The sequence below is a fragment of the Anguilla rostrata genome, chromosome 1, assembly GCF_018555375.3.
Source record: "Anguilla rostrata isolate EN2019 chromosome 1, ASM1855537v3, whole genome shotgun sequence".
Lineage (NCBI taxonomy): Eukaryota > Metazoa > Chordata > Actinopteri > Anguilliformes > Anguillidae > Anguilla > Anguilla rostrata.
Genome location: NC_057933.1, coordinates 55,472,938 through 55,485,094, shown reverse-complemented (window position 1 = coordinate 55,485,094; position 12,157 = coordinate 55,472,938). Strand labels below are relative to the sequence as shown.

Here is a 12,157-nt window from a genome sequence, read left to right as displayed (position 1 = left end):
TTAATTGTTTTTTAAAAAGAAGAAAAAATAATGAAAGTAAATGGCACTATTCACCCTATAATTACTGCAAAGAGCATGGGAACTATTCAAGAACACACTAACCATTTCTAATTTGGCCGTTTATGTCTGCTTTTGTCAAATCCAGGCCCACTAATGGTGTACTTGATATTTATTTGGTCACCCAAAGCATCCTCTACAGTCCTGAAAGTACATAAGAAATGTCAACAATGTCAAATATTAAATCAATCAAATCTGGCTTTTTATATTCATCCAATGAAAAATCCTCAGTTTAGTGGAATTAAAGGAAATTGGTGAAATAAATGAGCCTTAAATAGCTGTAATTTACTACCCTATTGTTAATGACTACTTTGAGCACCTTCCAAAATACAAACACACACACACATGCACAAAAACACACATGCATGATGGAGTGCCTAATGTGACATAAAATGCTATTATTTTACCATGCATATTTGCCCACATTTAACAGAAATAACCATTTTTCTTACATTGAATGGAAAAATATCAATGTTTTGCTGCATGATTTTGGAAATAAAAAATGTTAAATCTCAAACTTGTATATGAGCTGAATGTTTTAGTATGTAGTGTTTTTTATTTATTTAATTTAACTAAATTTATAATCATTTAGCTAAATGTATTAACATTTAACTAATTGTATGAAACATTTCATACATGGCCCTTTCTGGATAAGCCCGGGGACCCCAGCTTTAAAACATGAAAAGCACCTTATTAAGAAAAATTAACAGCTTATTACAATTCTGGAATTGCAGTTGAGGATGGAATGAAAATCAACATACACAGCCCCACTGGACTGAGTTTGAAAACCACTGATTTATGTAAATGTACGAAACATATATCTAAACATTTTGTAGCATTTGGTGCCTCACACACACACACACACACACACACACACACACACACGTACACACACACTCATACCGATGCCACTTTCATGTTAGAGCTGGTAAATTATCTTTAGAAACACTAATATTAAAATAGACAGCTTAATGTAACAGGGTGGATTGGTGTACAGAATGGTGCAGTGATAGATGCATGTCCTGATCGACTGCAATTTACAAGCAATAAGGTGACAGTATTCATGCAGTTGTGCACACATATATCATTGTGGGGGGTGGGGGGGTGGCCTTTGATCTTTGACCTCAGGTCATCATTAATGCATTATCCCCTTTGTGTATTCAATACGCCTTGCTATTTAAGCCATCATTCACTGCAGTCATACTGCACAGTACACAAACACACACACACACACACATACATACATGCACACAAACTCTGATCGAGTCTTCTATGGTGGCATTATCATCACTCAGAGGTGTCAGTAGAACATTTGGGCTGGACCTGGAGTGGCCACCCTTGTTTCAGATCCTGCAAATGGAAATTTTGGGACAGAGAGTCAAATTTCCTGTCCTGATTTCTCGAGTTCTGTAAAATCCAGAGCGTGCCGGGCATGCATCACCATGCCTTGAGAAAAGCAGGAGGGAGTGGCAAAGTAGAGCAGGGGATTATGGGACAGACGGCTCTCTGGCAGGCACATTCGTGGAGAGAGAATTATGTGGGATGACAACAATAATGCACCTCTTCCAAAGCGGCTGGAGTTCAATAAACAGCACAGAGGAACTTTAAGACTGGATGAATCTGGATGAGACTATCCAAAGCAAAGCAAAACAAAACAAATCAACAGAGCAAAGCCAAAAAAAGTCGAGTGCAATTCAATTATGGCTATTTCTTGTTAATTAGAGTTTAGTCTATTTGAAAGACCCTTTTCTAGGTTTAGGAAGTGAATAGTGAAATTCTGACATTTTTGCCGGTGTCAATGAGGTATAGAGCAAGGTCCACAGAAATTCTTCAGCTGAAGTCTTAATTTGTAATTGGTGACAATCTGTTCCAGAGCACATTACAGATACATAATAACACACACACACACACACACACACACACACACAAGTAATGCAGCCTTTAACTAGTGTTGCCTTTCATAGTTTGGACATATGCTATGTATAAAACCTTTCATGTAATTATGAAGTGGACAGTAACACAGGTAAATCATGTAAGTTGCTCAGAGCATACGCTCTATTAATTTTACTGTTTCTCAACAGTAGAATTAACCATTGAAATGTTATTGGGTTTCCAGGAGTCTGCTGGTACTCTGATGTGCTGAATGATGATTAAGGGGCTCAGCTTTTTGGTCAACATCATACATATGGTACATGTACCGTAACTCCTGTCTGGTTAAACCAGTTAGCCATTACAGTACCTTTGACTGATTGACTTTTTATTTATTTATTTTACAAAATCATTTTAAAAATGTGCAATCAAATCACATAGTACTGGCCATAACTTTTAAATGCTCATTCAGGATAACACAACAAAGCCTGGCAATTATTTTCCTTGTGGTTTGGTTGCTGAAGTTGAAGCTAGTCAGATTTGTAACCCAATACAATCATTTTAAAACTATTTTTAATCTTTCTGTTTAATATTGCAATTACCATTTTGCCTGCCAAGTTAACTTTGTAGGAACAAATGTCTATGTCTAGATTTAGCAAGCCTTCATGAAGATTCAAAATAGTTTTAAATGATAGTAGCTACTGCAATATGAAAACATATAAACTCTGTATGGTGTTTTGGCATATTTTAATATCTGTATAATATTGAATGGCTTACGTGCATGGGTCGATACAGGTATTTTACAAAAGATCATTTACAAAAAAGCTTGCTGAAAGTAAATTAAACTGCAAATAAAATTGCACAAAGCAGTGCTATCCAAATGTAAACCTCAGTGTGTCTATAAGCTGTGGTGGATTGAAACAGACTATTTGCAATGGGCACAAGAAGACTTGACCTTGTCCAGGCAATTTTCTGTCTATTGAATGAGACTAATTAATTAATTAACATTTTATTTTTTATTAGACTTTGAGGACAACAGTTTATTCACAGGGTTGGATACCTTCCTATGCTAAAGAGAACATTTTCATTTTTACTGGAATTCACATTAGGTATGTAAAGAATCTTTGTGCCTGAACGTCATGATGCACAGGCACACAGGCCATTGATTATGGATCAACTCTGATATAAAGCCTTCTCTCATTAGCTCTGCTCCGTAAAAGCACTAATTCACACTTCCTGGATGATTAATTTATTTTGTTTTTCAGACCAACCCCTGATCCCACTCTGACACCATCTTTTGTGACTTCATTTATTGCACACTTACGTTTTAAAAGAAACACATGTGGCTATGCTCAGTCCTATTTTTTCTTTCTTTTTTTATTTTAGGATCTAATAGATCTAAACAAGTTAACTTGCTGGTAGTGCTACCAGCACTACCATTTCTTACAATGGGCAGGCATTCAGAGCACAGTAAGTATTATATGATCTAGCCAGCATTTGCTTTCCTACATCTGTGAGTGTAGAACATCCCTCTCTTCCTGATGGCAGTTTTGCCTACAGCCTCCAGCAAGCTTTTGAACACTGAAGAAGAACTTGAGTATGGCTTGAGTATATAGCCAGTATTTAATAAATGCAGTATACATAAAGCTTTTTGGTTTTGGTTTTTATTTATTAAAAAAAAAATCTGGGAATTTATTGTTTATTTTGAATATTAAAAAGCAGGTGAAAATTGGTTGAAACAGCCTAATGAAAAGATCAGGGTGAAAATTAGATTTGAATTCCAAACACTGATAACTTACTGCTTTAAATCGCATGATCAGTCGCTTGTTCGCTCTTTCTTACCATTTTTCTCTCCACTATTTCTGGAAGCTTGGTCTGAGACGCCTGCGGATAGCTGAATCACCAATCAGAGTGCTTCAGTGCACAGCAAGTGTTGCTAACCACTACAGAGTGCATCAAGCTTTCGTTTGAAACGTACTAACCTTAACTACCTTCTAGCTGTAAGGACTGTAAAATGAGTTGTAGCCTATCTGTATATCAAAATAAAAATAAAAAACTGGATCCAGTCTGTGGTCAAAAAAATATAATAAAAAATTCTGATTACAAAAAATGTGGGAGACAGAGACCACTGTGGAGAAAAAAAAAGTTGCTTGTCGTTTGTCGTTCATTCGATTCTTCACTTTATTGTTTAATTTAGAACTGAACACCAGAGAAGTTACTTGAGATGTACAATGTTATCTCTGACTTAAAACTTTATTTCCAGTAAAGGAGCAGCAGTGGTATCTAAACCCATGTGAGGAGTGCTGCAGCAAAAGTGGCAGCAGTTGACATGTAGTTATCAGGCACTAATGCAGCAGGAACCTAAGGAACAAGGAATCCTGGCTGATTTATACTCACATGGTATCTGATGGGACAAAGCTAATTGCTTCCAACACTGTGGACTACTGCTTATTAACCACCAGTTACTCCTCCAACTTATAATGGTTTGGCTACAGAGCCTGGCTTATGCCTGTGGAAAGTATCCACTGAACCACTACCAGAAAATTATTTGAGTGACAGGATCTCACTCTCTGTGATTAAAGGTCTCACTGAGCTTATTTAAAAGGTCAATTTATATTTGCAGTACATATGCTGAGACATATTTATAAATAAATAAATGAATAAATAAATAAATATTCCTGGCACAACTTGAAGCAATAGGTCTTCCAAATTAGCTTTCAGATGAATCTCACCCAAGAGCCTGGATACAATCAGGTTTGAAATAAATTTTAAAAATGGTTTCTGGCATGGGCAGCTGAAATTATATATTCAGGATTTGTGCCATAGATTTTCTATATCCTTGGATCCTATCTGTTATGCATCGTACAGTCACCAGGGGTGTAGTGGGCCCAGAGTGCAGCAGAATGGATTTTGAGAGCAGTTCACATTAATACCTGAATTTATGTTGACAAATAAAGAATGTTATTACGCACAAATATAGCTAGAGTCCAAATGATATATAGCACAGCTAGCCTAATTTTGGTTGATAAAATGAATAAAGAGTGAAACAGCCTACTGTACCTACTGAAATTGGTAATGATCAACAACCATTTAAGTTGTGTGGTTACAACCTACTTAAATCACACAATTTTACCATAGGCATCTGTAGTGAAAATAAAGTTCCACCTTTAAAAAAGCTGACATAACAGTCTCCATACTGAGCTGCTGATGCTCATTCAAGCCAATCAGATAACTCCAAAACAGAATTTGAATCGATTAGAATTTGAAATAATGAAATGCCAACTTAATTTTTTTGGAAAAGCAAAATAAAAAAATAAAAACTAAGATTACTCATTGTGATCATTCTTTGTTATGCTGTTGCTACAGCTGTTATCTTTGTAATCACTGTTACCTTGCTGAAATCAGTCTCGATATAGCCATGTTTTCCATCATTGAGGACTGTTATACTGATGCCACTGTACTTCTGAAAATGTGTATGTATAAATATTAAATATTAAAGAACAGGTAAAATAACTGGAATACACTGTACTGATCAATAAGTTTGGGTGTTTGTCACAGAAGTCGCAGGTCTCATGGATTCACACAATTTAAGGTGAAAGGTGTCGATCTGGGAGGTTATGAGGTCAGGACATGGAACATAGCCTGGTGAACCTAAAGGGGTTTGCCTTGCTGGCTCCTAAATGTGGACTGGCCCCTAATGTGCTGCTCTACCTCTTTGGTGACTTCCAGCTTCCCACTGTGTTTGTCCTCCAGCAGTCGGGCATGTTTGAAGGGATTCTTGAAGAAGCTGGTTCTTTTCTTTTCCTTCCTTTTCCTGCACTTGCAAATGTGCACTACCCTCCCCAAGCTGGCCAGCTTTTGCTTTGCCTCATCTCACAACACCGTAGGACCTACCTTTTCCTCTTGTGTCGCCTTCATCCAATTCCTCCGGAGATGTCATTGCCTCTGCACCAGCTTCTCATTGTCCTTCTCCCTTCTTCCCTTTCCTCTTGGAGCAGCGATTCGCCACTTGGCTGCTTCACCAAACCTGCCTCTGCACTCCAGGTACAGTATGTGTCCGAATGAGTTGAGCTTGACATCCGCTTGACCGTGTAGTGAGTGCTCCAGTATTTTTCTGAGGTCCATGTCCAACCTCTGCCACACCGCCACCTCATTCGCCTTTGGCCAATTGATCTTGCTTCTTCTTCCTTCTCCCTCTTCTCAGCTTGTTGGCGTAGGTCCACAGCTGTGGGACAGCTAGCTGTGTTTCCTTCATGCTCACATACACGAGGGTTGCTCTCCACTGCTGGGCCTTCTTCCTCCACCAATATCGGGTCCTTCAGCTCTGTGGTTTTCTACCTGGCTTTGTGTCCCTCTTATCTGACCTGACATAGCAGTGCAAGGTTGCAGTTAGGCATTCTTATCACATTTTGATCTTCCCTAGTCAATCCGTAGCCCCCTGAGTGTGGTCACCTTCTCTCACCCATACCTGCACTGATTTTTGTATCCTTGTTTGTGTTCATCCCATTCATTTCCGAGTAGTCAGTGCAGTTAGGCCACAGATTCTAAAGGCATAATTATAACCAAGCACGGTGGGAGCTTTCCTTTCTGCTCGTATTTCTTAAAAACATTTATTTCTGATTGTTGGTTCTTTTTAGGACTTTGTCCTGATCCATCCCCTTTTTTGCTCATTGGGACAGTGACCCATTTTTGTTGTTTGGCTCTATACTCCAGCACATTGGATTTGAAATAAAACAATGGATATGTCAATAGGTGCAGAGCAGACTGTCAGCTTTAATTTGAGGGTATTCATATCCATATTCGGTAATCCCCCAATTTTAGGAGAGCAAAAGCAATTGAACAAATTAACATAATCTGAAAAAGTTGTTATATTTTGTTCTTGGTTGTAAATCCTTTGCAATCCATGACTGCTTGAAGTCTGAGGCATATAGACATCACCATGCGCAGGGTATCATCCCTGATGATGCTCTGCTAGGCCTGCACTGCAGCCATCTTCAGTTCCTGTTTGTTTTGAGGGATTTTTTTTCCTTCAGTCTTGTCTTAAGCAAGTGAAACGCATGATCAGCTGGAGTCCAGGTGATTGACTAGGCCCATCAAGAACAGTCCACACTCCAAAATGTATAAAAATACCCTTAAATAAAATCTTAGAATCCACATTTTAACCACATGTGAATTGTTCAATTACAAATTTAAAATTGTGGAGTACAAAACCAAATAAAAAAAAAAATCTTTAAGTCTTTGTCTTAAACCTTTTGAAGGGAACTGAATAAACTCCTATGTTATTTTTTGTGTTTTGATAAAAAAAACAGTACAGCTGAAACTGCAAAGTCACAGTGTGTCCTAGAAATGTACATATTTACTTGTCTTGTCTGATGGAAAGGCTTTCTCTCCCGCCTACCTGACTAGTAATCTTATGGCAGGGCCTTTCCTCTCCATCTCTGGCTCTGAAAACTGCCTTCAGCTCCAACTCATCTAGCTTTGGCTCAGGCTACTCTATCCTCTGTTCATTTTTTTATTTTTATTTTTTTTTGAGAACAGATTATTTTTTTGCCATCACTCAAATCTCCCAACACACACAGAATTTAATTCCGCCACATCTTTGGCCTTAACTTTGAAGAATACATTCAAGGGAACAAAATCTACACTTCTTTTCTTTAAAGGATAATGTTAGATTTGCACAGTTGGATGATTAATTAAGCAATTAGGTTAAAGCATCCTGTTCAACAATACACTGACATTGCCTCTCATGGGAATAGACAATGCAACCTCCCCGTCCCCTGAGGTCTACCCTGCCACCCACTTACAATACAGCAATATTAGTGCAGAGAATAACACAGCATTAGACACGTGGCAGCATCCAGCAGTGAATTACGAACCACTCTTTCATGATATTTAAAGGGCAGCTTCATAAATATGACCTTCAATTTCCCTAAATTAATCTGCATCCAATAACTGTAGCCACCTGAAAGTATTGCACACACAGGAGTAATTAAAAGGGGAATGAATGTGGACAGGTTGCTGTCCTCTCTGCGGCAAGGTACTAATTAGAATACAAAGTGAGTAATTAAAATTGGGAGGTCCTGAAATGGTGCCATAAAACAACTTTATGCAGGCAAGTGACAAGTCTCTCCGCCACCTTGTGGAAAACACAGACAAACTGTTTTACAATTGAATTTGAGCATTTATTGCCCAATTAATAAATCACTTGTATGCGCATGCATGCACACACCCGCATACACACACACACACACAAAAAATCCCTCCCCCACACTATAATGCCTATTAACCATTTTGTTTGTTTTGTTAAAGTGGTAAGGACTTTGAATACTCGTCACCAAGAGCATCACCTAAATTTAAAAGGAATCATTTACAAGTAGAGCAGAAAGACAAGCAAAAATCCTTGTTTCATGCACACCCTTTACGTCAATACAAAGCAATTACCAGGATTGGCAGTGATTACTAGCACAATCCAGTGATGCCCCCCCTCGTCCCACCTAGCCCTGGTTCATTATTTTGATGCTCTCTTCCTTGAACAACCCTCACCCTATCTCCGTGTCCTCCCACTCCCTCTGTCAATAAAGCAGCCCTGGAGTGTCTGCCGCCATGGCCCATCTTCATCATTAGCACCTCCTATCGCCTGGGCACGGCCCCGGGTATCTAGGCAAGGCCAAAGACACTGGGGAGCGCTTCCCTGACGAGCGGACTCTGCAGCTGTTCATTTCACTCCGTGTCTTCTCTGTGCGCTCAGCCAATAATCTGGCCTTAGATATGCCCTCTTTCCCCCCCGCTCCCTCCCCAAGCCTGGCTCACTCCCTGTCTGAACAGATACTGATTAGGGAAGAGGTGGCTGGAGTGGGGAGAACGTGTGGGCCACGTTGATGTTGATGTTGTCCTTGTTTTTATGCTTTTTTTGTCTATAAGGACCTTTCATTCATCGGTTACAACAGAAAGTATTTGTACTATATATATATGCAAATAGAGGACGATAGTCAATTTAATAGTGGACTATGGCTAATTTGATGGTGAAGTATGGCTTACGTAATGGTGGACTATGACCTATTTAATGGTGGGCTCCGGCCTATTTAGTAGTGGACTATGGTCTGTTTAATTATAAACTGTGGCATTCCCTATTTAGTGGTTGACTATGGCTTGTTTCTTCCCTTGCAGTGATGAGGGATGGGAGTAGCAGCCGAGGTAAGGCTACTTGGAATTTCTCACATCATAAAGAATAAATCAAAAAACCTCCCTGCCAAGCAAAGTTGTCTTTCTTCAGGGACAGCTAAAAAAATCAGCATTTGCCTACAAACATGTCCCTGAGCATAATCCTTAGAGAATAATCTCTGACACGATTGAAAGCATTCATGGCATGCGAGTGGCGAGACATTACAAATGTCACAGGGATTATGTAATACAGGAAGCTGGGGCATGGGGAACTTGGGGTCCACTTCACAGACTCCATATCATCTCAGGATCCAAGTATCAGAATGAGTCAGTATGGAAAATATAGTGGTCGGTCAGCATGTGTATGGTGTGTGCGCGGTTCGTATAGTGAAATACATTGTGCACATGGTCTCACCTATGGCATCGCCCTGCTCGTGCACCATGGACGCCAGGTCCTTCATTATCTGGCTCACGTCCAGCATGTCCCTCTGCGGAGAGAAGGAGATTGGTGAAAACCTCAGAGTCAACATTTCACACTCGTGTTTGAGGTGTTTCATTTCGCTTACTGTGCGCGAGGCAGACCTGTGAGGCACCTGGAGCCGTTCTGTGGTGTACGGCGCTGCTCCGGCCTCTTGGTGAATACAGATAAATGTGTTCCCAGAGGTTTGTTTTTAAGAGATTTAAATAGATATCTTGCAATTTGTGTAATTAATTTAATGGTTTGAATGCATTTTTGTTGAACTGTCCTTGGAGCCTAACATACAATGTTTTAATAAAGAAATTAATTAAATACAAGGCACACACAATTAAAAAGGTTTTCAGTTACTACGACAAGAAAAAGTAGCAGAAACAAAATATTCTGTGACATTTGTTACTGCTGGAGCAAAGTTGTTTGAGAATTGACCAGCATATACAACTAGACATAAAGCTCTGACATGATTAGTGATTCATTTTATTTTAGCTTTATAAGACAATGCATTTGATTCACAGTAAGTGGAACCAACTGAGTTTATATATTCCTTTCAGTATGGTCCAGCAAAGAGTCTATTCTGACTGTATCAGCCACAGAAAATATTTTGGAAAGGTTTATGTCCCAATGTCATTGGACAAAAACTATGCATATCTGCTACCCGCAGCTTCCCTGCTCCTCCATCCTTACAGTATATGCGCTGGCTATATTTCTATGCCCTCACCTATTTGTCCATTCATCATAGGTGTTTGTGATTGTTCTGGAAACTGGCATCCATCCTGGCTCTTTGGCAAGTCACCATCTGGTTAGAGCCAAGATGGCTGCCGGCAAACTCCTCAGACCTTAACGGCTGTCACATCCACCCAAAATTATTTGTTCCCTCTCACACATATTGCATTTGCTGTTGAAAGCTGATATATGTGTGCGTGTGTGTGTCAGGGGTGGAGGGAGATGTCACTATATGTATTTGTATTTGTATTTGTTCAACTAACTAAATTATTTGTATTTGCATTCAAAAAACGAACAGTCAAATCAAGTGTCAAACATAAACAAAATGTTTTTTTATAAATAAATAAAAATGTATTCATTCTTACTCTGAGCTGCATAGTATGAACTGCATGAAGCCCACCCCTGCATGAGGGACACTTAAGTCAATTATAAACAACTTTTATAATTTAAAAAATAGTTCCTCATCTTCATTATGAACTACTAGTAGGGCTAACATGTTTTCTTGTTTTTTTTGTTTGTTAATACTTGTTCTCCTCTCTTTGTTGAAGCCCCCCTTTACCTGTATGTTTGATTTGCAAAAAGCTTCCCTGGGTGGAATACATCTTCAGCCAATATGCTGTTACTCTAACTTCCCCAAGTTGTATTTTGTGAAGACAAGCTCTTGCACATGAGCATCAAAGAGATCAAAAAAAGATCTGAATCCGAATAATATTGGCCAAATTTGGGCCGAGAAAACATTCGGGGAGAACACATTATTTGAGTGTTGCCAAATATGGTATTTGTATTCAACACCATGCCTTGTGTATGCGTGTACGTGTGTACGTGTGCGTGTCTCTGTGAGTCTGTCTGCATGTGGCGAGAAAGAATGGTGAGCTGACCCACAGGCATAGCAGGCTGGCCCAAGGCCAGCACATGCTCATTGTGTATATTTTACAGATGCTATATTCAGCCATATTCTCTCTGACTTTGCATGACTTACTTTAGGAATGGATGGGAGGGGATCTGTATGGGCCACTCCTACTGCAGCACTGCCTGCCATCTGACCACCTGTCTAAGGATCTACCTCCCCTGGCTGCTGCCAGGCGTAGCAGAACATGCCACGCCCTTTTCCATGCCTGCAGAACTGGCTGTGTTCACAGCGTATGTCCAGTATTGCTTCATCGTGCAGCTCAGCCTACATTCACAACATTCCATTACTCAAAATTATTTTATATTATATATTTATATATATATTTATATTATTATTTTGTGAACAGATCCTCAATAGTAAGTCCATGGTCAGCTCCAGCACTCCTCTGTACTTTACCATAGGAGGTTCAGCTTGGCAACAGAAGTTTTCCGTGCTATGTTAACATTTATGAATATGCACCAAAGGTGTGCCTGGGGGCAGACCATCCAACTGTTAGTATTGTCCTCGGTAACACCCTTTCATGAATATTCATGATGTATTCTGTAGAGACACTGTAGAGACAGTTGTTAAGAGCGTGAAACTGACCATCTGGATAGTCTATAGGATCTATGGTATATACAATGTTTTCGCATGCGCACACGCGCAACTAGGAACACACACATGCACGCACACACCCCAAGCGGAGTGCAGCAGGCCAGGTTCACTTCCTGCATCTGCTCATGAGCGCATACACCGTTCCTGGTTCTAAGCTTTGGCCATGTATGAACGGCTACTATGTGTGAAGTGGCGAACAGAAAACAGGACCAGAATGGAATCTGTTTGAATCCTGAACAAGAAACTGGCTTGTACAACATAATCCAATACACCAATAATAATTAAGATAGGTTGCAAAGTATAAGTTGCAGAGCTGGTTGCAGAGAGGATAGAGCGAAATGTTAGAGCCAGGGTAGACATTAATAGCG

The 12,157-nt window shown here is 39.6% G+C and overlaps 1 protein-coding gene across 1 annotated transcript in view; it reads right to left on the bottom strand.

The window, feature by feature from the left end:
* tsnare1 (T-SNARE Domain Containing 1) overlaps nucleotides 1-12,157 on the bottom strand; it is a 165,130-nt gene that overhangs the window by 50,716 nt on the left and 102,257 nt on the right. The window contains exon 9 of the mRNA XM_064343270.1: nucleotides 9,503-9,575. Within this exon, the coding sequence (XP_064199340.1) occupies nucleotides 9,503-9,575 (73 nt within the window). The remainder of the gene's footprint in view (nucleotides 1-9,502; nucleotides 9,576-12,157) is intronic.